Source organism: Suncus etruscus, chromosome 4 (genome assembly GCF_024139225.1).
Source record: "Suncus etruscus isolate mSunEtr1 chromosome 4, mSunEtr1.pri.cur, whole genome shotgun sequence".
Classification (NCBI taxonomy): domain Eukaryota; kingdom Metazoa; phylum Chordata; class Mammalia; order Eulipotyphla; family Soricidae; genus Suncus; species Suncus etruscus.
Genome location: NC_064851.1, coordinates 150,767,562 through 150,792,775, shown reverse-complemented (window position 1 = coordinate 150,792,775; position 25,214 = coordinate 150,767,562). Strand labels below are relative to the sequence as shown.

The window sequence follows — 25,214 nt, the reverse complement described above, 5'->3', positions numbered from 1 at the left end:
AAATAAGCAAAAAAAAAAAAAAAAGAGAGAGAGAGAGAGAGATGTATCTACTCAGACATGCTTTGTGATACTATTAGCTACCATAATTTATTGAGTACTTATATGCCAAACACAGTGCAAATGTTATTATTTTTTTTTAGTTTGGGGCCATATGCTGAGTGTTTATGCCTGGCAGTGCTGGGGCACCATATGTGATGCTGGAGAGTCTAACTGGTATCCCCAGTAGAGTACAGCTTTATCTGCAGAGTACAACTTTATTTACTATACTACCTATCCTATTCTACAGTAAAAAATTTTTATATGCATCACCTTCTAGATGCTAACCACAGCCTGAAGAGATAGATAATTATTTAATTCCTATTAATAGATAAGGTGGCTGAACCATTTTTAGATAATTAGGTTCGTTTTTTGTTTTCTTTTTTTCCTAAGATAATTGGGTTAAAATAGCAACTAACACGAGGTTTTGTTTTAAGGATTACATTTAAATTAACAAGTTAGTTTTTGTAACTCAGAAACTTGATTTGGCTCCTAGCTCTTCATCTTAGGCTGTGTGACTTTGAGAAAGTCACTTACCCTCTTGGAGCCTCTCTTCTTTGAAGCATTAGTATGTTCTTTGTGTCTTTCTGGTTCCAGGATGACCAGACCCCACTTCACTGTGCAGCTCGCATTGGCCACACAAACATGGTGAAGCTCCTATTAGAAAATAATGCCAATCCCAACCTGGCCACTACAGCAGGACATACCCCTCTGCACATCGCAGCCCGGGAGGGCCATGTGGAAACAGCGGTGGCCCTTCTGGAAAAGGAAGCATCCCAGGCATGCATGACCAAGGTAGAGCCTCTTCCTAATGTCTGGGAGCCTCGGGTCACTGCCGTATCTATCCCATCCCTGTGTTGCCTTTAAATGCCCAGAGCAGCTGAGAGGCCAGCATCCTGCCGTCTGTGAGTCTGAATGTCTCTCCTGCCCCAGAAAGGTGGTGAGATGTAGTTTCTCACCTGCGCACCTTGCCTTGTTTTATTTGTTTTCGGCTAGTGATTTGCTCAGTGGTAGTTCTAGACCAGTGATGGCTAACCTTTTTGAGCCTGAGTGCCCAAACTGCTGCACAAAACCAAAGAATTTCCTCAAAGTGCCAGCACGTCAATTAAACCTTAATAACAAGATTTTAGTATCTGAAAACTCTTTATAAATTTTATAAATGTATTAATTGCGGACCTTCCCATGTGCCAGCTGCAAGGCCTTCACATGCCACAGTTGGCACGCATGCCATAGGTTCGCCATCGCGGTTCTAGACAAATCAGAGAGGTCCTGGGACAAAAGAAGACTTGAGACTTAGCCCTTGTCCTCAACTAGCTGGCAGTCAAAGATGGTGTCCTGCAGCATGTGGGAGGGATGATGGGATGTTGTGGACAAAACTGTTATTGTTGAGGTCTTTGGCTGTGCTCTTGATTTTATTGGCATCTTTTCAAGCCAGTTAACTGGGGACACCTCCTTTGCCAAGACCCCTTTCTTCAGAGAGGAGAACTCTGAAGGTTCTAGTGTATTTTTTTGTTTGATGCTTGGTTTTTTTTGGGGGGGGGGTGTGGTCACACCCAGCAGTGCTCAGGGGTTACTCCTGGCTCTACACTCAGAAAATTGCTCCTGACAGGCTCATGGGATGCCAGGAAATGAACCTGGGTCCATCCCAGATCGGCCCCATGCAAGACAGATGCCATACTGCTGTGCTATCTTTCCGGCCTCTGAAGGTCTGTGTTTCTCCTCAGAAAGGATTTACCCCTCTCCATGTGGCAGCTAAGTACGGGAAGGTTCGAGTGGCAGAGCTACTACTGGAACGAGATGCACATCCAAATGCTGCTGGCAAAGTGAGTTTGCAGTCTCTTCCCTTCTCCCCTCAAGCACATAACCAAGGCTCACCTTAGGATTGGTGAAGTCCATCTCTCTCTCCTAAGTTGATTGTGTCCACTTTAGAGTGAGCAGCTGTCCAGGGAGAATGGGCTGTGGGAAGCTGGGTCTTTTTGACAAAGTCCTGGTCCTTTCAGAAAAGCTTGACAGCAGGTGTCAGTGGTGCTGCCCACACCTCTTTGGATCTGGGGAATAAAGGGGTAGACCTTGACTTCAGATCAAGACTGGATTTGAAAAACTTCTATTTGTTCGTTTGTTTCTGGGAGTGACTCACACCCACTGGTGCGTAGGGGCTACTCCTAGACCAGTGCTTAGGAGACACTGCCAGTAGTACTTGGGAGACCAAAATGTAATACCAGGGATTGAATTTTGGAATCTGCTGCACATACAGCAGCCTTAACCCTTGTTTTATCTCCCTGACCCTCTAATGCTTTTAAATTGGATTTTACCTATATATTTTTTAAGTTTGGGGTCAGTGCAATAGTATAGTGAGTGGTTAAGACATTTGCCTCACACACTGCTGACCTGTGTCCCATATGATCCCCAAGCAACAGCAGGAATAATTTTTAAGCACAGGACTAAGAATAACCCCTAAATATTGCTGGGTGTGGCCCCCACCACAAAACAAACAAAAAAGTGACAGGGATCCAGAAATAGTACTCCCTGCAGCTAATGCATTCTCCTTAGCTGAGTGAAGACTGTTCTTGTCCATTTGTCCCCCCCTGCAGAATGGCTTAACGCCCCTGCATGTGGCCGTCCATCACAACCATCTAGACATCGTCAAGCTGCTGCTGCCCCGAGGAGGATCCCCACACAGTCCTGCTTGGGTAAGTCCCTTTTCCCAGGGGCCAGGACCCACCCACAGCCGTGGCCCAGGGAGTAGCCCCTCCACTCCCTTCTTTGGGAGAGCTATTTTAGAAGCAGTCCAAGGGTGTTTGGGTTTAGTTTTTATTTTTACCTCAAAAATCTCACCTTACTTTCACAAATGTTACAGCATATAATTGCTGCTATTTGGGAACCAGGAGTGGGGTGGGAAGTGGTAATACTTCCCAGGAGCAGGCTATCTTACACAGTTGGAATCTACATAGCAAAGATGGCTCCCTAACCACTGTGTGTCAGCTGACTTCTGAAAACTTCTGAAAAATGGGGATGGGTGGCACAGAGAACATAACCTTATGCTCATATTCCCTCCCAGATTCTGACCTGGGCCAGATGTTGGTGGCCAGAAGCCAGTCTCTGACAAGAATTCAGAGTCATAGATAAACTTGTCTAAATCCTGAAGCAAGAGATATATTTACATATGAATAGTCAGACACTTTCCCAGTTTACTTCTTTGAAGAGTTCAGTCTTAGATAGAAATGGCCTTTTGAAAAGATGTCTTTCTCTTTTCAAAAGTCACTATTTACTGTCCCCTAATTAAAGTGGGAACAACCTTTTTGTGGGACATAGAAGTCGGTGCGAGGTGAATTTAGAGCAGTCTTGTGCAAAAGCAGGAGCAGAACTTGGATTCTCACTGGCCTCCTCTCTTGGCCTTCTGCTCATCTAAATTTATCTGGACCCTTGGTCCAATGGAACGGAGCTGCTGAGAGAGTGGAACTCAATGAGTCGAGAGAGAACAGTTTCACCCCAGTTCCTTCTCCTGCCCCTCCCCACTGACTGGTTTCCTCTTCTAAAGCCCCAAGACTCTAAGATGTAACTTTTAATTGGAACACATCGTATAAGTTTCATTATAAATTGGCATTATGTTCACCACCAAAATTGTAATTCTATCCTTCATTGCACAATCAACCCTTTTTTACCCAATTTTTCTGCCCCTCTTCCCCTTTCCCTTCTGCTAACCCTAATTTGAAATTGCACTCTAAAAGTCTATCAGTATTTTATTTAATGCCTTGGCTGGCTTGGCTTTCTGCACACCACACGGGAGTAATGGTTTCTTTCTTCATAACCATCGCACCCTCTAGGTGTGTCTGTACTGTTAAAAATGGCAGGATTCGTGACGAGGCTGACCTAGCAGATTAGTATTGCCCAGTACACAGGCCCTGTATCCAGCCTCACTGCAGCCCTTGAATGTGCTGTTCCCGATTGCCTCTTAAGAAAGCCTCAGAAATGGGAGCAAACAGGCTTGCTTATGTAAGCCCAGGCTAGCAGGAGAGCAAGACATGGGTTATGTTTGGGGGACTACACTGGCACTTGTAGGGGAGGGTAACATGCAGCATCCGTGGGTGAAGGCAGAGGTACCACAGGGACATAGGCCACAGAGGGGCAGCAAGAAGCAGGAGATCTGGGTAAAGAGGACAGGGGTACTCCTCCCCTCCAGAGCTCCCTGGTTGATCCAGCAGCCGGGAAAGGAAGCAGCAGGCAATCTCTAGGAAAGCAAATAGAACACTCCACCTTGTGGTGCACTGGGTCTATGTCAGATTGCAGCTGACACCTGCAAACTCCAAGGCTTCAGCAGCCACAGTCAGGGAAAATCAGTGGGGCCTTGGTTTCTCCTCCTCCTCAGCAGGGATGCTCATCTGAACGTTACAGCACTTTTCTGCAGATGAGGCATCTTCCAGACACCCCCCTGTCTCCTGGGCATTGGTCCCTGGCTGTTGTAAGGAACCTCGCATCACTGTGAGGAGGAAGCATATGGCCCTGCTAAGATGTGGCTTACTCTTGTCTCTAAAAATAAAACACTGGCCTCCCCTCCTCCTCACTCCACTCCTTATGTAAAAGAGACTGGAGCCAGGTTCATGGTATTTAAGAGTGCTCTACGCACAGACCTTCTGCAGATGGATTTTGTTTCCATGGCAAAAAATAGTTTCCAAAGGAGTCTGGCAATTTTGTGGAATTTCACATGCAGCTCTCTCTGCACCCAAACCGAAGCCTCCCTTTCTAATTTGGATGCTAATGTTGTTTGAACATTTCTGCTGATCTCTCTCCAGAGTGCATCGCTTTGGATGAGCTCATTTCCTTGGGAAAGTAGAGCTGCTAACTGGCACAGATCCCTTTCTAGCCTTGCTCTGAAGCCCTGTCTAGTGCCCCTTGTCCTTGTTACCCAAGAAGGACATGTGTTCCTGCAGTCTTAGAAACATGAGTTCCTTAGGACATGAGTTCCTGCAGTCATGGAAATGCTAAGGGATGGACTCTGTTCTGAGACTGGCAGTTGCTCTTTAACTGGGATTTCTCCCAGGGTCACCTCCTCAGCACCTCCTCTCCAACCCAGCAGAGAGCCACAACCGCCCTGGAGCCCAGCCCTCTTTACCATACCTCATGAATGAGGTCTGACCTGCAGGCTGGTCAAGCCACTGGCTTGGTTCTACAAAGCAGTAAATGCCCCATTGGAGCTGACATTGCCTGGTGTCGACTCCCTGTTTCCTCCTCCATTGTCTTCTCTGGGACTAGAGTCAAATCACAGACTGGTCCACTGAGCCACACCTTACAATTATCTTTTGGCTTAGTTCATTTCTCTGTCTCTCTGTCTCTGTCTCTCTCTGTCTCTCTGTCTCTCTCTCTCTTTTCTTGGTTTTTGGGCCACATCCGGTGACACTCAGGGGTTACTCCTGACTATGTGCTCAGAAGTCGCTCCTGGCTTGGGGGACCATATGGACCGTGGTCCATCCTAGGCTAGCACTGGCAAGGCAGGCACCTTACCTCTAGCGCCACAGTGCCAGCCCCAGTTCATTTTCTTATAACCAAAGTGCCAAGCTTGTTATAGGAATACAGGCTGTTGAGAAGAATTTAATTTTTCATAATATAATCAAAAGGAGGAACACTTAAATGAATAATCATGCATAATTATTCAGAGAATGAGTTTAATTTTTATTAAGCTAACAACAAGTGGCATATGATAGAAGTGTTAGGTTGCAACATTGTACTTCCGCATCCGTGTGTGTTGCATTATTGTAAAATCACCCAGTGTGCGGTATTTCCAACTCCAGGAGAACGAGTCTGAATCAGGGTTGCACATGAAATAATCCAAAGCAGGCTGAGGATGAAACACGTAGAGTCTGGCAGTCTTCTACTTCATATCTCTAGCAAGCTGCCTGCCAGAACTGTTTTTATTGAGTATAGAGACCACCCCCAGATGGGGCAGTAAGGACATAGAAAGGACAGATAGCTCATGCTATCCAGAGCCTGTCCCACCCAGGATTACCTATAAAACAATCTTTGTTTTGGGTGAAACCAAGTTGTAAACAAACAGATACAAAGACACCGGGGATCATCTTTGTTTTAGGTAAAAAAGGTGTAATCTAACACGTTATGACCCCTTTAATACTTACTTGGCCATTTTTATCTCACTTTTCACTTTCCAACCCCTTTCCCCTCTGGCTACCACCAATCTGTTTTCTAGAGAGTTTGTTTTTATTTTGCTTGTTGCTTGCTGATTATATTCCACATGTTATGTTACTTGTCTTTTTCTAGCCTATTTCACTTAATGTACTCCTGTTAAGGCTATTGCATTATCACAAATGCCAGGACTTTATGTTCTGTGATAGCCAAGATGCAAATGTTCTGTTGTGTTTAGGTGCCGCATCTTATTATCTCAGTGTTTTTGGACATTTGCATTGTTTCTGGATGTGGCTATTGCTCATAATGCTGCAATAAATATAATGGCACATTAATTTTTTCAGGTTTTTTTTTTTTTTTTTGGTTTTTGGGCCACTCCTGGTGATGCTCAGGAGTTACTCTTGACTCAGAAATTACTCCTGGCAGGCATGGGGGACTATATGGGACACCAGAAATCGAACTTGGCCCATCCTGGGTCAGCCACATGCAAGGCAAATGCCCCGTTGCTGTGCTATTGCTCCAGCCCCTCAGTTCCATTTTTTTTAATCCTTTGTTTTAATAACAAAGATTATCTGTATCATATGGTAGTTTTGTTGTTTTTTTTTATTTGTTTTTTTGGGCCACACCCGTTTGATGCTCAGGGGTTACTCCTGGCTAAGAGCTCAGAAATTGCCCCTGGCTTGGGGGAACCAGGTGGGACGCCGGGAGATCGAACTGCGGTCCTTCCTTGGCTAGCGCTTGCAGGCCGACACCTTACCTCTAGCGCCACCTCACCGCCCCCCATATGGTAGTTCTATACCTATTTTTTTAGAAGAATCTCCATTCTGTTTTTCATGAAACATGTGACATCCCTTGTCAGTTTACATACTCAACAGTACCCAAAGATTCTCAGAGAGAAAGAATATTTTAGATTTATTATAATTTATGGGTTTATGGGAAATGTTTTTTTCCATAAAATGTACTTTACAAGTTAGTGTCAATATCAATTTTCTTCTCTCCTCTAAAGGTATTTTGCTATTTTGGAAGCTCCTCCTTTCCTATTTCTTTTCTGATAAATTATTTATTTAGGAAGAATAAGAAATAGTGGGGGCCGTAGAGATAGCATGGAGGTAGCACGTTTGCTTTGCATGCTGAAGGATGGTTCGAATCCCGGCATCCCATATGGTCCCCCAAGCCTGCCAGGAGCGATTTCTGAGTGTAGAGTCAGGAGTAACTCCTGAGTGCTGCCAGATGTGACAGAGAGAAAGAAAGAGAAAGAGAAAAAGAAAGAAAGAAAGAAAGAAAGAAAGAAAGAAAGAAAGAAAGAAAGAAAGAAAGAAAGAAAGAAAGAAAGAAAGAAAGAAAGAAAGAAAGAAAGAAAGAAAGAAAGAAAGAAAGAAAGAAAGAAAGAAAGAAAGAAAGAAAGAAAGAAAGAAAGAAAAAGAAAAGAAAGAAAGAAAGAAAAATATTGTTTTCCAGTATGATAAATAGCTGGTAGGGGAGCAACCAGAAGAGTGCTAATCAGGAGGTGTAACTATATTCCATCTTCTACAGTTGGCTGGGCATATGCCTGGAAAAATATTGGTATGCTCAGAACTCCTCGAGCCTTGCATCCCTCTTATCCCTGAATGCTATGAGACTGGATTAACTGGATTACTCAAAATGTGACCCTTGGACCAAAAGCATCAGTATTTCCTGGGAGAGTTATTAAAAATGCAGGATCTTGGTCTTCCTTAGACCTTAGTCAGCAATCTGAATTTTCACAAGATCCCAAGTGTTTTGTATGCATGTTCAAGTCTTCATCTGGTTCAGAAGTCAGTTTGGCTTATCTATTGTGCCAGCAACAGTGATAGTAGATAAGGTGCTTAGTTTCTTTATTCACAAATGGGAAAAAATAAGATGCTTGCCTTGTTTGCTGTACATGGTTGTTATAAAATGCAAAAACAGGTGATGGCAGTTTTTTTTAAATATCTTTATTTAGCACCATTATTACAAACATGTTTATAGTTGAATTTCAGTCATAAAAAGAACACCCCCCCCTTCACAACATTTCTACCACCAATGCTCCCCATCTCCCTCCTCCCCATCCCCTGCCTATATTCGAGACAGGCATTCTAGTTCTCTCATTCATTAAGATTGACATGATAGTTGTTAGTGTACTTATTTCTCTAACTGCACTTACCACTCTTTGTGGTAAGCTTCATATTGTGATCCAGTCCTTCCAGCCCTCATCTCTATTGTCTCTGGGTATTATTACAATAATGTCTGTGAAAGTAAACTAGATTGTCATCTGTCTGCAGTGAAGGAAGAGTAGGAAGGAAGGAAGGAAGGAAGGAAGGAAGGAAGGAAGGAAGGAAGGAAGGAAGGAAGGAAGGAAGGAAGGAAGGAAGGAAGGGAGGGAGGGAGGGAGGGAGGGAGGGAGGGAGGGAGGGAGGGAGGGAGGGAGGGAGGGAGGGAGGGAGGGAGGGAGAAAGAATGGAAGTAAAGGGGGATGGAAAAGAGGGCGGGAAAGAGGAAAAGATGGAGGAAGCTAAGTTAAGAAAGGCCCAGAGTGCACAGTGACTACTTTACTTGGGAAGCTAGCTAATTCACTTCATTATTCTTAAAAATAATGCAAGAGCTTGAAATGTCGCTACAGTAGTATCTTGTCTTGCATGTGTGAGGCCTTGAATTCTATCTTTGACATGACATTAAAAAAATAATACTTGTGAACAATATACTATAAAACCATAAAAAGACATTCCTTTTATAACTTGGTTTTGGAATGCACATTCACATATATTAGCACACTTGGTTATCTGAAACTTTGAGTAGAGAACATGGTAGTTGTTATCTACGTATAATGACTTTTTTAAAAAGAAAAGAAAAAATAATCTAGAGTTAATTGACTATCTTGACCTCAGTAACACAGATAGTTTAAGGGGGTTGTGTATGAAAGCCAACTCCCGAAATTCCTTGTGGGGTAACATGTTCTCACTCTACTTGCAGGAGCCCAACTGTCCATGGAAAGAAGAGGGCTCTGTTCCTTTTCCCCTTATGAAATATTGGGGGAATTTAATTATTTTATTCCAGGAAGGCAGATGTTTTGTTTACTTACATAAGTTTTTTTTTAACTTACATAAGTTTTATACTTACTTCCATAAGCTTTTTAGGCCTTCTAGCTTTCATGGGCGAGTTGACCAAATCACAGCATTTGTTGGTGAGCAACATTGCCTGTACAACAAGCATTTGGTCAGAAAATGATGACAAAAAATGGATTGGAAAAAGTGAAAGAAATTTGCTGACTGTGATTGCTCACTTTAAGAATAATTTTCATCCCGGCGTCCCATATGGTCCTCCGTGCCTGCCAGGAGCAATTTCTGAGCATGGAGCCAGGAGTATCCCCTTCATTATTACTGCCGGGTGTGACCCAAAAACCACACACACACACACACACACACACACACACACACACACACACACACACACACACACACACACACACACGAGAATGATTTTCAGGGGGCCGGTGAGGTGGTGCTGGGGCCGGTGAGGTGGCGCTAGAGGTAAGGTGTCTGCCTGCAAGGGCTAGCCAAGGAAGGACTGAAGTTTAATCCCCCGGCGTCCCATATGGTCCCCCCAAGCCAGGGGCAATTTCTGAGCGCTTAGCCAGGAGTAACCCCTGAGCATCAAATGGGTGTGGCCCAAAAAAACAAACAAACAAAAAAAAAGAGAATAATTTTCACATCAAATGGGCCTAGTTGGTTGGTTGAATTATTTAACTTGCTCTACTGATGACACCCCCCTGCTCTGGAGTGACCAGCAGGCCTAGAACAAGCCAATCCCTGCCTCAGAGGAAGCCAGATCCGAGTAGTATCGTCAACTCAGCATTCCCTTTACTCAGCTCTGGGGCGGCTCTCTTTCAGAATGGCTACACTCCGCTGCATATTGCTGCCAAGCAGAACCAGATGGAGGTTGCCCGCAGCCTGCTGCAATATGGGGGGTCAGCAAATGCCGAGTCAGTGCAAGGTGTGACACCCCTCCACCTTGCTGCCCAAGAGGGGCATGCTGAGATGGTGGCTCTGCTGCTCTCTAAACAAGCCAATGGCAACCTGGGCAACAAGGTAAGCTTGTTCCTTCAGTGAGTGTTGTTCTATATTTTCATTGATGCCTTGCCAGCATCTACAAGCTCTCTATTATACTGTGTGTATATGTTTGAGAGAGAAAGAGTATATGCGTGTGTGTGTGTGTGTGTGTGTGTGTGTGTGTGTGTGTTAATTCTCTCCAAAGCCCTATAGCATAAATTTTAGGTCAATTTTCTATATGAATAAATAGATCGATTGCCATAGTTGCAAGTCTAGTCAATGCCACAGCCATTATTGGACAAATTAACTCAAGAATCTGAAAAAAGAAAAGATCATCATTAAAATTTATAGGGCTAGGGATATGACCATTTGTAGAGCACTTGCTGTGCAATTATAAGGCCCTTGTTTTGATCCCTCGCACCTAATATACACAAAAAATTCAGATTTATAATGTGCTTTCTCAAATATAGTCCAATGTCTATGTTTATGTTTATATATTTATTCATAAATATAAAGTAAGTTTGTATTTAATATTCTTTTCCTGTGGGGAAGATATTTATTTAAATTTAAATATATTAAAATAAAAACAGTAGGGCCGGAGATATAGCATGGAGGTAAGGTGTTTGCCTTGCATGCAGAAGGATGGTGGTTCGAATCCCAGCATCCCATATGGTCCCCCGAGCCTGCCAAGAGCGATTTCTGAATGTAGAGCCAGGAGAAACCCCTGAGCGCTACCGGGTGTGACTCAAAAACCAAAAAAAAAAAAAATATGCAAACAATTTTCCATATGAATATGAAATCTTCCCAAATAGTACATATTTTGTAATTGGTCATTTGAGTTTTGGAGGTTTGGGTTTGAGGATTTGTTTTGGGTCACACCTGGCAATACGCATGACTAACTCCTGACTTTCTTTCTGCTCAGGTATTACTCCTCATGGTGTATTCTTCAGATGACCTTATGTGGTATCTAAATTTGAAGCAGGGTTAATTGTGTGCAAGACAAGTGCATTTCTTTCACACTATCTCTCCAGCCCTGAGTATTTTTGGGGGGGGCTTCTCACAAAGTTTTCCTCTCAGAGAAATGCAATAAATATAAAAATTACTTCTCTTTAAAAAATAACAATTTGATGAAATATAATTCATAAATCATAAAACTCAATCTTTTTCTTGAACGAGACCATTCAGCGGTTTTGCTACATCTGCTATCCAATTTCAAAACATTTTTATCAACCCAAAAGGAAACCTTATATCCATTAGCAGCCACTTCCCATTTTTCTCAACTCCTCTCATCTTTGGTAACCACCAATCTACTTCCTAGCTCTCTAAATTTGCCTCTTCTAGACAGTTCATACAAATGGATCATAACATAAAGATGATTAATGAGTCTATTCCATTTGCAGAAAGGCACATTTTTAAAAGAATAACAAGAATTTCTTTAAACTTCTAAGGTGCTTTGCCTTTGGTTTGGACAGGTGCCCTCTTGAAGAGAACCATTAAAGAAGAACATTATACCATTGGGTTTTTGATTTACTTCTTGTGCTACTTGAAGTGAGTTCCCATAGGAATGTGGTATTCTCTGTGCTAGAGACAGCCTCGCTCACTCCATACCACCCTTACCAAGCAGATACTATGTTACCCAGGAATTGGTCAAGGAACCCAGAATCCTAAAACTGACCAAAAAGGTGTGGCTTGCTCTTGTTTTGGTCAGTTCTGGCTTCTGTAAGAGATGGCCTCCTGCTCAGATCACCCTATAGGGTGTCAGTCTGACAAAGTACAGGTAGTAGAGGCAGACACATGAAGTTCCTTCTGGCCTCTGCAAACTGAAACCCTATTTGTTCCACGGTGTAGCAGGACAGCCCCTGAAGAGGTTGACTGATGGAGGGATGGAGAATGAGGCCCTTTTCTTCCAGCTCGGAGCACGTGTCTGCCACCCTGTCTAGCCCACGGTTCTGAGGTGAAACGGCGGGTAAACAGCTCGCAGACAATCAGGCTCGTGGAAATATTTGCTTTATTCGGATGGACAAAACTGAAGTCCAAAGACTCCGATTCAGTTCCAGCCAGCAAAAGCCCCTCGCCTTCCACAGACCCTTGCTCTTATAGTCCAGAGTCAGGTCCCACCCAATGGTGGGATCAGATACCAACCAATGGTGGAAGCAGAATCAGGTCCTACCCTAGGGTGGGGGCAGAATGCCAGGTCACACCCTAGGGTAGGGCACAATCACCTAATCAGATTAGGGTGAGCAACATAGTAATCCCCCAAAATATTTACATACACAACACCACGGTTAGAAGAATTGTACATATAAAATCAATACTTCTAAAGTTTTGTTTAAGTGTGAAAGTATCTAAGATTTTTGGTTACGACATTTTAATCAAGTGATACCCTGATTTTAATGCAAATGATCTAAAAGTTTTGGTTGTGACATTTTAATCAAATGATACCTTAAGATGATACCTGGTTTTCCATTGCCTTCACTTCTGATTTTCCCCCAAGTGATCCTTACACTGAAATAGGTCAGTGTCCATCTCAAGTCATGAAAATAGGAAATGTTACTTTTGAAAAATATAAAATTTAACTTTTCAGAGATTAGCAAATTATGGACTGTGGGACAAATTCAATCCACCATTTATTGATATCTATAAAGTTTTATTGAAAAGCATTTTTCCCATTCATTTAGGTGTTTGCCATAGCTGCTTTGTCACTATAAGTATTGGGTAGTTGTAATAGGAACACAGTCTAAATATCAACAAGCAACAGCAAAGCTGTTGACTTTCAAAACTTTATTCTAAAGGTAAGGTGAGAGTAGTTAAATTGAAGTAAATTAAGGTAAGTTACATTAAGGTAAAGTAAGAGCAGTGTTTTGTTTGATTTTTGGTAGTTGGTGTAAAATTTTGAAATGTTCTAAATACATATGGCAAAATCCCTGCATTGAGAACTTCAAATGTAATGTCTATGAACCTCAAGATTCTTTATTTGTGGTCAGGAACTCTTTGCTCAATAAAAAACTTCTTTTTCTTCCAGAGTGGACTCACTCCCCTCCACCTGGTAGCACAAGAAGGCCACGTTCCAGTGGCAGATGTGTTGATCAAACATGGTGTCACGGTAGATGCCACCACCCGGGTAAGGCAGCCTGAAATTGCGTCCCACGGTTTTCCCCCACCTCTTACCTCTTTGAGCACCCAGAGTCTCACCTTCCTCCCTCACACTTCAGAGGTAGATCCTCCACAGGTTTGAACCCTCAAGGTCCTAGTAACACAAAGTTTTCAGCCACTTCTTGAGGTTGACAGTAAAATTTGAAGCAACCAGGCCTAATTATCTCACTTTCCAATTGGGAATTTTAAAAATCTGCTGTACTTTTGAGCCTCTAAAGTGAGAAAGAGAAATATTCAACTGTGATTCTAAGACTGCTTTTTCCTGTGCAATGTGCCAAAATGTCAGGCTTCTCTGATTCACTAAAAATTGAGCCACATTTTATTCATGTACTTAGTTCTGTTCAGTTCAGTTTCTTTGGGGCTCTTCTGTGAGGGTATGCAGCTAACCTAAGGGAGTTCACACATACAGTGCAGTCAGCTTCAAACCATTTGCAGGTATGGGTGAGGGAAGTGTGAGGGCCGAAAGGATGACATCTTGAGCAACCTAGGCATAGGACAGGACCTGTGACATGTTTCCATTTTGTGCAAATCAAGGGGCTTCATAGAAGAAGTAGCATTCTGTTTCTTTTACCACAGAGAATTTTTATTGAAAGAACAGTATGTGCACACAATAAATAAAAGAAATAGTGAAACCTATCCTACCCACTCCAGTGTTCCACAGGAACACCAGTTAATGTTAACTTCCTGAGACAAATCTAGAAATTGTGACTTATCTCTGACTGCCATAGTTTAGGCACGTGTCTGCTTTAAAAGACAACAAGTATGCTGGATCTTTGTGATGTCTCAAGTCGGTTTGATTTAGTATTTTGGGTTTCACCTTTAAAAGAGCCTCCATCAACTGTGAGTTTGAACTTGGGAATCTTCATATAATCCCATTAAGTAAAGATCCATCTGTAGAGTGAATAACAGCATGATTTCTAGAATCAAGTACCAGCTCCCTAGAGAGTTGGGGAAGCCCCTGGGAAAACCACTCCTTGTATCCTGCCTCTTTGCTCCCCCAGAACCCTCTTTCCTGATTTTCTTTTTTTTTTTTTTTTTTGGTTTTTGGGCCACACCCTGTGACGCTCAGGGGTTACTCCTGGCTATGCGCTCAGAAGTTGCTCCTGGCTTCTTGGGGGACCATATGGGATGCGGGGGATCGAACCGCGGTCCGTCCTAGGCTAGCGCAGGCAAGGCAGGCACCTTACCTCCAGCGCCACCGCCCGGCCCCGTGATTTTCTTTTATTGCCTTTGCACATGCCCCCCTTCTTCTTCTACCTGTCCTAAGTAATCTACCATATCACAAGATTTTAACTCTGTAGAAATGTCCAAGCCCTGCCAATGTCCAAGCTCAGTGCACTTTTACCATCTCCTGTGCATTCTATTTGGATTCTCTTTGGCAGCTCAAATTCATCTGGTGTTTGTAGTACCTGACAAAGGAGCAGTGGTTACCTGAAGGGCAGCAGTATCCACCTCCCATCTTCTAGTAACCATCAACCTTTCAATGACTCCCTGACCATGTTCTTTAATCAACTCTTTGCTCACTGCACAACCTAAAACTTTCTTAGGCTGCTCAGAAGCCCTGCTGGTCACCCATCCTCATCTCATATGTTTCAGATGGGCTACACGCCTCTCCATGTGGCCAGTCACTATGGAAACATCAAGCTGGTGAAGTTTCTACTACAACACCAGGCAGATGTTAATGCCAAGACCAAGGTACAGACACTCATGACCTAGTTGTATAATGGTGATTGTATTTATTTAATTAATTTTTTGGTGGAAGGATAATGACAATTCTTTGGAGGAAGGTGGGAGATTGGGGTGCTCAGGACTTACTCCTGGCTTTGTGTTCAGGGATCACTCCTGGCAGTACTTGGGATGGACCATGTGCTGTGCCAGGAATGAGCCAGGTTCAGTCATGTGCAAGGCAAGCACCTAAAACCCTGCACCACCTCTTTGGCACCTATAATGGGAACTTCTTTTGTTGGGGGAAGGGTTACACCTGGTGGTGCTCAGGAGAGGCTCTACGCTCAGAAATTACTCCTGGCAAACTTGGGGGACCTTATAGAATTCAAGGATTCAATTCGGGTCAGCCATGTGCAAGACAAATGCCATACTCTCTGTACTGTCACTCTGGCCACTATAATGGAAACTTCTTATAATGCAAGTTCAGGAGTAGCCAGTTGGATTGGGATACAAGTGAGACACTATCCTAATTGTCAGCTTTTACCTAAAAGAAGGAAATAGAGGAAATGCATTTTGTTTTATGTCCTACTGAAAGCTACATGCTGTGTATGGTGAATCTTTCCCTTCCAGCTTGCCAACCTACCCATGCATTTACATTACTTTACAGCTCGGATACAGCCCCTTGCACCAAGCAGCCCAACAAGGACATACAGACATTGTGACATTGCTTCTCAAGAATGGTGCTTCCCCAAATGAGGTCAGCTCGGTGAGTAAGCTTCACTCCCATCTCCTGATTGCAGAAGGCTCTGATGGGCCCTTTGAGACACAACCAATGCTCTTGCACTTCTGGGCTTAGACGGGCCACAGCACCATGAAGCTGTAGCAGCCTTAGACACTGGAAATGTGGTATTATCACCAGTTTTTGTTTCTAGTAGAAGATGTTTGTTCTTTGGGGGGTGATGAGAGAAGTTGACTATATCCAGTGGTGATCAGGAGCTATTATCACTATCTTAGGGATCATTCCTGGCAGAGCTGGGGAACCTTTTGTGATGCCAGAGGTTAGACTGGGATAGGCCACATGCATGTGAAGTGAAGTGAGCAGAAACACCACTATACTATCTGTCAGGCCGCTAATGGTTGTCCTTTAATAATCACTTAGCTACACCCTTTTATTTCTGTTTAAATATTGTTGGGGGCAATGGGAGGAGAAGACTCAAAGGAATGGAAGTTTTACATGTGGAAAACTTGAATTCTATCCCCCAGCACCACATGATTCCCCAAGTACAGTAGAGGCAACATCTGTGACCAATTTGGAAAGATCCCCTGAGAATCACTGGTTTTTGCCCCCAAAAAACAATCATTGGAGCCCTTTCTAAAAAGTGTGAGGTGACTTTTAGTACTAAATAAGTGAAAAAAACTGAAGATCGTTGGTGGTTGTAATGTCTTACAGCATTGACATTGCCTTTCCTTTACCAACTTTAGTGTTCTTTGTTCAGTGTTCTTCATTTGACCACCTATGGATTTTCAATACCACATGACTGTTCTAGCTCAGAAAGCATGGGGCCTCGGATTGTAGGCATGACCACTGAAACTGCAGATGGGTCTCAGGTCTCAACTGGAACTAGAGAAATTAAGTTTTTGAGAACTTAACCTTTTAATTTTTTCCTAGATCTTTTTTTTTTACAGTCATAGTAAAATTGCTTTCCTCCTTTCTTTTTGGTAGTTTATTTGTGACTGGCCCTGAAAGCACTCAAGTATGTGGCTTATTTTTAACTATGCCTAATTGGTGGCACCCCAAGAACTGATGTTGGGAGCAATGAGCAGCGATGCTTGGTAGTTCAGTGGTAAAGCATTGCATCATGGGATGGGAAGCAGCTCAGAGTCTTTCTTGCCTTCCATATGGCATTAACTTGCTTTATGTATGGATGTGGTAGGCCCTCGGTTCATCCCCTGGCAATGTTGAAAAAATTTTTTCTTTTAACTTTTAACTTTTTTTTTCTTTTTCTTTTGGTTTTTAAACCATATCATACAGTGGTGATTAGGGATTACTCCTGGCTCTGTGCTCAGAAATCGCTCCTGGTTCGGGGGACCATATGGGATGCCTGGGATCAAGATTGGGTCTGTCCTGGGTCAGCCATGTGCAAGGCAAATGCCCTACTGCTGTGCTGTCACTCTAGGCCCTTTTAACTTTTTGATTAAAAATCTGAGCTGGGGGGGGCCGGGCGGTGGCGCTGAAGGTAAGGTGCCTGCCTTGCCTGCGCTAGCCTTGGACGGACCGCGGTTCGATCCCCCGGCGTCCCATATGGCCCCCCAAGAAGCCAGGAGCAACTTCTGAGCGCATAGCCAGGAGTAACCCCTGAGCGTTACCGGGTGTGGCCCAAAAACCAAAAAAAAAAAAAAAAAAAAAAAAAAAATCTGAGCTGGAGTGATTGCACAGTGGGTAAGGGCATTTACATACAACCAACCTGGGTTTGATTCCTCATATCCCATATGGTCCTCTAAGCCTCAGCAGGAGTGACCCTAGTACAGAGCCAGGAATAAGCCCTGAGCACAGCCAAGTGTGACCAAAAATAAATAATAAATAAATAAAATAAAAATAATGATAATAAGAGATCTGGAGATACAGTACGGTGTGCAGGGCAGACCTGAGTTTAATCCCTGGCAGAATATATATAGTCCTTCAAACCCAACCAGAAGTGACCACAGAGTGCAGAGCCAAGAGTAAATCCTGAGCACAAAATCAAATGATGATGATGAAGAAAAAGAAGAAAAAGAAGGTGATAACAGCATTTTTAAGAAAATGTTTTAGACTTTTTCAGACCCATCCCCTTACAGCTCCCAACCCTCTCGACAGTTCTTGACTTGTTCTGGAATGATTTCCACAGCTCTCAAGTCAAGGCCACCTCACTCAGCCTAAGCATTTGACCTCCCTCCTGCCCACACCTTCCCTGAGGGCATAGTTTCTGGCACACTATCAGCCTCACTTGTGTCAGTCCTGCTCTGGGTCCCTCTGAACAACTAGAATCTGCGCATGAATGTGCCAGGGGGTGGCAAGTGCAACCCAAACTCCTGTCCTTTATGATTTCACTCTTATTTTTTCTAGAATGGAACCACACCACTGGCAATAGCCAAGCGCCTGGGCTACATTTCTGTAACAGACGTGCTCAAGGTTGTCACAGATGAGACCAGTGTCGTGGTATGTTTGTTTCTTCCCACATCACCCATCCCAAACTTGCAGCCTAACCCGGTAGCCATATAAGTTATTCCTACCAGCGGGATGCTTTTTAGGATTCTGGCACTCAGATAGGTAAGAAGCACCACACTAAAAGGAAATGTGTGATTTACAGCAGGTGGGGTTACATTGCCACCTGGTGGCCAGAGAATGGGGCTGACTTAGAAATCTGAACTTTAGGAGCAAGATACAGGGATCATGAAAAAGCTGTTTCCTGTTTTTTTGCCCGTGAATCCTCTGGACATCAGCTTCCATGTTGAGAGTCTCTTAACTTTTGTTTTATTTCTTGGAGACAAACTTCCTTTAAACCCTTTTCCCATTTCCATAGTTAAGAGCAGATAATGGCCCCATATATGAAAGGGCTTTCTGCTCTCCTTGGGTTGAACTATCTGCTTTTTCTCATTTTAGTTAGTCAGTGACAAGCACCGGATGAGTTTCCCTGAGACAGTAGATGAGATCCTGGATGTCTCTGAAGATGAAGGTACAGTCTGGGGTTTAAGAAAATATTCTGGACAAAATCAAATCGAAGGGGAGATGGGCCCTATACTCCTTCCAAGGCATCCCTCATCTGCCACCTACACTTAAGGGTCTCATTGCCCCCCATTTCTCCAGATCTTTACCAACTCTAACAGATTCATTTCTAAGGATGTGGTCCAAAAAATCACTGATTAATGCCATTTTAGGAAAGAAATATTGACGTCTCAGAGATTAAAAATAAATATCCTAGGGCCAGAGTGGTGGCACTAGAGGTAAGGCCTTGCAAGCGCTTGGCCTAGGACAGACCGTGGTTCAATCCCTCGGTGTTCCATATGGTCCCCCAAGCCAGGAGCGATTTCTGAACGCATAGCCAGGAGTAGCCCCTGAGCATCAACAAGTGCCGGCCCCCCCCCAAAAAAAAACCCAACAACAACAAAAAATAAAATATAAACATCCTGTGTTGGAACCAGAGAGATAGCATGGAGGTAGCGCGTTTGCCTTGCATGCAGAAGAATGGTAGTTCAAATCCCGGCATCACATATGGTCCCCCCTTCCCATCTGGTCCCTCATTTGAGCCTGCCAGGAGTGATTTCTGAGCATAGAGCCAGGAGTAACCCCTGAGTGCTGCCGGGTGTGACCCAAAAACAAAAAAAACCCAACATCCTGTAAAGATTCATATATGTGTGACCGCATATGTCAAAGCTGGATGACTTATTAGAGTTATAAGGAATATAATTAATGGTTTCCTTGTCCTCTAAACAAAGGCTTTAAAATATTTTAAAATTCCTTTTAATAAGCTGCTCTTCTGACCACAGGGTGGGTTAGATGGCTTTGGGGAATGTCCATTATCCTAAAATCATTCTATAAGCCACAAATTACTTGTCCCAAATAAGTGTAGTTTCTCACTCAAGTTTTCTGGATACTCTGATCATGTGACATGGTGAAATTGTACCAGATTGTCTCTCTATTCTCTAACTTTGTGGTTTTAAAACTTTATCACTAGATGCCTAAAGCTTTCCTCATGCCCCCTTCCATGATATATCTCACACTTGAACTTATGCCAATTCTATCCCTCCTTAAATTGGGCTTTTTTTTGCTTTCCAGGAACTGCTCATATAACTAGAATGGGTATGAAACACTTTCTGTTCCCTGTGGTCTTTTCTCACAAGTGCATTTCACCCAAGCCATCGAGCTCTCACTAATCCATGTCTGCTTTCCCCTCCTCTGGCGACTAATGAAAGAACCAGGAGCTTGACCAAGAGATCCGCGAGATCTAAGTCCTGGCGGGAAGCCCTCCCTCTCCATCTCTGTGCTTGTACTCATACCACTGTGTTTGTGATCATAACTGCATGAAGAGTTGTTTTTCTGTTCTGTCAGCTCCAGATCACAAAGCCAGGACCCCTAGAGTTAAGTGACAGTGGATGACACCACAAGGTCTAGAGCTTGGGCTCCCATTCAAGCCAGGAAAGAGAACAAAAGGCCGTCAGGCTTTCGGACAGAGTTTAAATCTCTTTGACCTGGGTTAAGGAAATAATGAGGTTCCAGCTGCCATGGTTACATCAAAACCAATAGCCCTTCAACTAATTGCATCTGTTTCATTGTGGTGTAGAGAACACAAACACCCTTCCTTTGGTGTTCTTTCACACTCTGTTCAGAAGTAGAATTGTGAAGCTGAGAAAGTACTTTCTGGGTGTATTTTTTGCCCGCTACAAAGCATGGTGCAGTCTGTGATGTTAGGAGCTGGCCACTGGGCTCTCGATGCCAAGCCTGGAATGACCAGACTGATCAGAAAGGCTGCTAATGATCGATCCCCTGAAAGCACAATAGACCTTCCTCCTCCCCTCAAGAGGAGGAGTGAGAGGAGGAGCAGGAGGTGCACACTGTAAACCAGAAAGAACAGCCTTTTCCTGTCCCTCATCTTAGCATGTGTGGTTTCAGGGGAAGAACTTGTTGGCTCCAAGGCTGAGAAGCAGGATTCCAGGGATATAGATGAAGAAAAAGAGCTGCTGGATTTTGTGCCGAAACTGGACCAAGTGTAAGAAGTTCTTTCTTTCTGAGTTACACCTAGGGTGGTTGAGGTCCAGCCCTGGAGGTCAGGTAGGAGGAACCCAGAGGACATCAGTCATAAGAGGTACCCCCCCCCCAAAAAAAAGAGGTAGGGACCAAGGAGTACAAGATAGAAGTCACCAAGCATTGGTTCACAAGCTGACTCCATACTGAACTCCTGAACTGGGGCATGGCACCGCCCTTAAGTTCCACTCGGGTCATCTCATCTCCTAGAAACTGTAGAATTTCTTCCATCCTCCCCTCGCCCAGTTCTGCTCATAAGCATTTGGTGTCTTAGCAGAAAAATAATTGAGGAATATTCCCCTTAGAAATAGTGCTGAGCCAAGCTCAAACTCTGACTCCTCTGTCAGGCAGGGCCATTAGGAACAACAAGGTCTGTGTCATCTGCAGCTCATTCCTCACTCCTCTGTCTGATGCAGGGAGCTGTCTCCATGGGATCACAGGGATATTTTGCAAATAAATCTAAAAGTGACAACTCTGTAGAGATGCTAGCAGTGTGTTTTCTGAAAAGCAGATGTATGCCAGTTTAGTGCTACAGACAGTGGAACAGTCAGGATGGAAGGCCACTGGATATTTGATTAGTATTCACTGACATATAACAAAGAAATTCAAGACTTAGACCCATATCTTAAAGAACCTACCAATTTATTTGAGGACTCATATCTGATGTTCATGTAGCAATAAGCTCAGAATGAGAGCTTAAAAGCTGCATATCAGGGGTTTTGGGGGACAGGGGCAGGTCCTGTGACTTGGTTGTAAAACTAGTTGGATTTGGGCAGAGGGATGAGGGTCTCTGAATGGAGGAGTCAACAGGAGGGTTGGAGTACAGAGGTGTTTGTTTTATCCTGTAGTGGAAAATAGTGGGCATTTTCCTATTTTCAGTCATTCCATCAAAGATTCAGAAGATTCCTTCCTTTGATTTTGCAATATTGCCTTACAGGGTGGAATCTCCAGCTATCCCCAGGATTCCTTGCGTCACACCTGAAACTGTGGTGATCAGGTCTGAAGAGCCGGAACAGGTACAAAATTTTTGAGTTTACATATTTGTTTCCCATTTTCAGGTATTAGGTGCCTGAAACCACAATGGTTTTTGAATAGGAACCGAGAAATGCCAAGTGATGGCCTCCACCAAGCCTTTCTGACCTGTAGATCCAGTAGTTCTTGGCAGCACCTGGGGCTTTTCTTCCCAGAGATGAGAGAACCGTTGTTCTGCTGGTCCTGTCATGAGTAAAACTGAAAACTGGCACTGGTTCTAGCCTTAAAGGCCATATTCTCCCACCACATATTCTGGCTTCAGAGTACACACTTGTCTGCACCAGGGGCATTGAGTCATAGTGCTGGAGGGATGAAAAGAGACAGTATCTGCCTCCCCTTGTACATAGATGGTTGGAGACTGGATACCAATATGAATAAAAAAGAGAGGTCCTCAGGAAACAGTCGCTAGTGTGGGACTGTTACTCAGTACTTGGTGGTTTCCTGGGGTGCCACCTGTACATTTGAAAAGAGAGTATTTGTATATGAGAAATCTGTTCTAAGACCTAATCACTAAACCAATAATGCCTCTTTTCTGGTTCTTTTCCACCAAATGGGTGTATGTAACAGCAGCCATGACTATCGTGGGCCCAAAAGAAGCACACAGGGAAAAACAGACTATAAAACTGTTTATGTGGCAAAATATCAAATGATAGAGCATTAATGGCACTCACTGATGGGCACTGCAGAATATGTAGCCAAAGATGGATATTCTTGTATCTTCCTTTCATCATCAAAGACAATGATGAGAAACCAGTTGAATAGAACTGGTTGTCTTGTTCTTTGGCCAACCCAGTGTCTTCTGTGTCTCCTTGTGGTCATGCACTTTGGTCTGTAGGTTCCTTCTGGATCTCTGCTGTCAGGGGAACTAGGAGACATGAGGGTTCATCTGGGAAGTAATGGTATTTATGAGTCCATTCAGCTCAGAACGTAGCAAGAATCAGTATCCCAGTACATACAGCATGACTCTCCAGTTGGTTTAGGGGAAGGATTAATGGAAAGGCTTAAGGTGAAATATGGAATATGGGTAGAATTTAACCAGTGAAGGAGAAGACAAGCATCTGGACTGTGGGACAGCATGAGTGGGAGCAGCGCTGAGATGTTACAAAGCCAATGGGGTGGGGATACATGCAGACCCTGTTTACCCATGTACTGATGCAAGGCCCTGTCTGAGGCCCTGAAGTTGAGACATTCTCTGAGATAAAAAAAAAAAAGTCCCATTTGTGGGGCCGGAAAGATAGCATGGAGGAAAGGCATTTGCCTTGTATGCAGAAGGACAGTGGTTCGAATCCCGGCATCTCATATGGTCCCCGAGTCTGCCAGGAGCGATTTCTGAGCTTAAAGCCAGGAGTAACCTCTGGGCACTGCTGGGTGTGACCCAAAAACTTAAAAAAAAAATTTATTTGTAGAGGAAGAAAGGGAAAGTCCTCCACTCAGGTCAGAGTTTGTTAGTTCTCCTCACATACCTTAGAAGTCTGTGGAATTAAGTAGTTCACCCGGAACTGACTAGCTACCAAGTGATGCTCAAGATCCAGTGGTACATTTAGTGTGGCTCGAGAGGGGTCAGGGAGATGAACAGTGCCGTGGAGATGAAGAGTGAGTCTCCCAGTTTGTTCCAAAGCTCAAGCCATGAGCCAGAGAGGGGCTATGACAGTGGTGGAAAGGCACCCATGCTTGCCCTCAGACTTGGAAGTGTCAGTGTTGAGTGTGTGTGAGCATTTCCCTCAGAAACCTCCAGGGGATGCCCTGAATCCTCACCTGGCATGGCCCCAGCCCCTGTGCTCCTCATCTTGATAGGACAGGTGGTCTTTCTTTTCCACTTAGGCATCTAAGGAGTATGACGAAGATTCCCTCATCCCCAGCAGCCCTGCCACAGAGACCTCAGATAACATCAGTCCTGTCGCAAGCCCAGTGCACACAGGGTGAGTGTCTCCCATAGTACAAGCCACATGAGTTTGGGGCACCTGCTGTCCTATCTCACCACAGGATCTAAGAAGCCTAACAGGGATTTGGTGTCCTCTAGGTTCCTGGTGAGCTTCATGGTGGACGCAAGGGGAGGCTCTATGCGGGGTAGTCGTCACAATGGACTGAGGGTGGTGATACCGCCCAGGACGTGTGCAGCACCCACCCGCATCACCTGCCGCCTGGTCAAGCCCCAGAAGCTAAGCACACCTCCCCCCCTAGCTGAAGAGGAAGGACTGGCCAGCAGGATCATTGCACTGGGGCCTACAGGAGCACAGTTCTTGAGGTGAGAGGTTGTATACAGAGGGCATATGTGTTCAATGGCCCCGGCCTGTTCCTGCTCTGCTGATCCACTTCTGTCATCCCAGCTACAAGCAGAGTCAGCCAACCACATAACAGAGGAACTGTCCCTGGAGTTTATATTCCATTTCCACTGCCTTTTCCTGGATACAGTAAGCAGGTGTGGGGTATATTCAGCCTGTGATAAGATAATGTGACCTGACCTTGGTACCTAATACAACAATCACAGATGCTTTTCTTCAATAATCCATGATCCACCTGCCTATATTGTATGGCCTGCAGATGATGTTATAAATATCCAAACAATCCTTAGCAGAAAAAAAATGTTCCCCACCAGGTAAGGAACTCACAGTCCAGGTAGACTTTAATACTCTCAAATCTTGCATGTCAGAGAATGAATAGTGGCAACAGGGTTTCTTTGAGGGATAACTAAGATTTAATCATTTAAACTGTGGCCCAGAGAAATAATCAGGAAAGCACAACATCAGTATCATAGTATAATTATCAAATGATATATGAAATGCAAAAAAACTCATTTATCTAAGGAAAGGAAATAAAGTGTGTTTGAAACTAGGGATTATTGCTCTGGTTCACAACCAAAGTCTCAAAAGGGAGTTTCAAAGGATCAAGAAAGGGAGTGGCCTAAATAAAGGTTATTTGCTTAAAACTTTGGGACAGATTCTTTTTTTGGGGGGGGGCCACACCCAGCGTTGCTCAGGGGTTACTCCTGGCTGTCTGCTCAGAAATAGTTCCTGGCAGGCACGGGGGACCATATGGGACACCGGGATTTGAACCAAACACCTTTGGTCCTGGATCGGCTATTTGCAAGGCAAATGCCGCTGTGCTATCTCTCCGGGTCCGGGACAGATTCTTAGCTTCATGTATCTGTCTGTGATTGTGTCTTTGCTGTGACACAAATTTTATTGTAATAATTAGATGTCTCCTGTTTGTTTTTACCAAATGCAACCTCAGCAATTGATCCAGAAGCCTGGACACAGCTGATAAAGATGAAATGTGTTTGACAGGTTCCAGAAACTCAGCTACAGCATTGCCCCTCTCATAGGACTAATGGGCATCCAGGACCCATTCCCCCCATTTTTTCCCCAACCAGA

General features: G+C 44.0%; 1 protein-coding gene across 4 annotated transcripts in view; it reads left to right on the top strand.

The window, feature by feature from the left end:
- ANK1 (ankyrin 1) overlaps positions 1-25,214 on the top strand; it is a 272,521-nt gene that overhangs the window by 200,846 nt on the left and 46,461 nt on the right. For all 4 annotated transcript variants that reach the window (XM_049771795.1, XM_049771796.1, XM_049771793.1 and 1 more), the window contains exons 14-27: positions 634-831; positions 1,761-1,859; positions 2,628-2,726; positions 10,056-10,253; positions 13,237-13,335; positions 14,964-15,062; positions 15,700-15,798; positions 18,136-18,228; positions 18,673-18,745; positions 19,846-19,869; positions 20,680-20,776; positions 21,749-21,827; positions 23,665-23,762; positions 23,864-24,088. In XM_049771795.1, the coding sequence (XP_049627752.1) occupies positions 634-831; positions 1,761-1,859; positions 2,628-2,726; positions 10,056-10,253; positions 13,237-13,335; positions 14,964-15,062; positions 15,700-15,798; positions 18,136-18,228; positions 18,673-18,745; positions 19,846-19,869; positions 20,680-20,776; positions 21,749-21,827; positions 23,665-23,762; positions 23,864-24,088 (1,580 nt within the window). The remainder of the gene's footprint in view (positions 1-633; positions 832-1,760; positions 1,860-2,627; positions 2,727-10,055; positions 10,254-13,236; positions 13,336-14,963; positions 15,063-15,699; positions 15,799-18,135; positions 18,229-18,672; positions 18,746-19,845; positions 19,870-20,679; positions 20,777-21,748; positions 21,828-23,664; positions 23,763-23,863; positions 24,089-25,214) is intronic.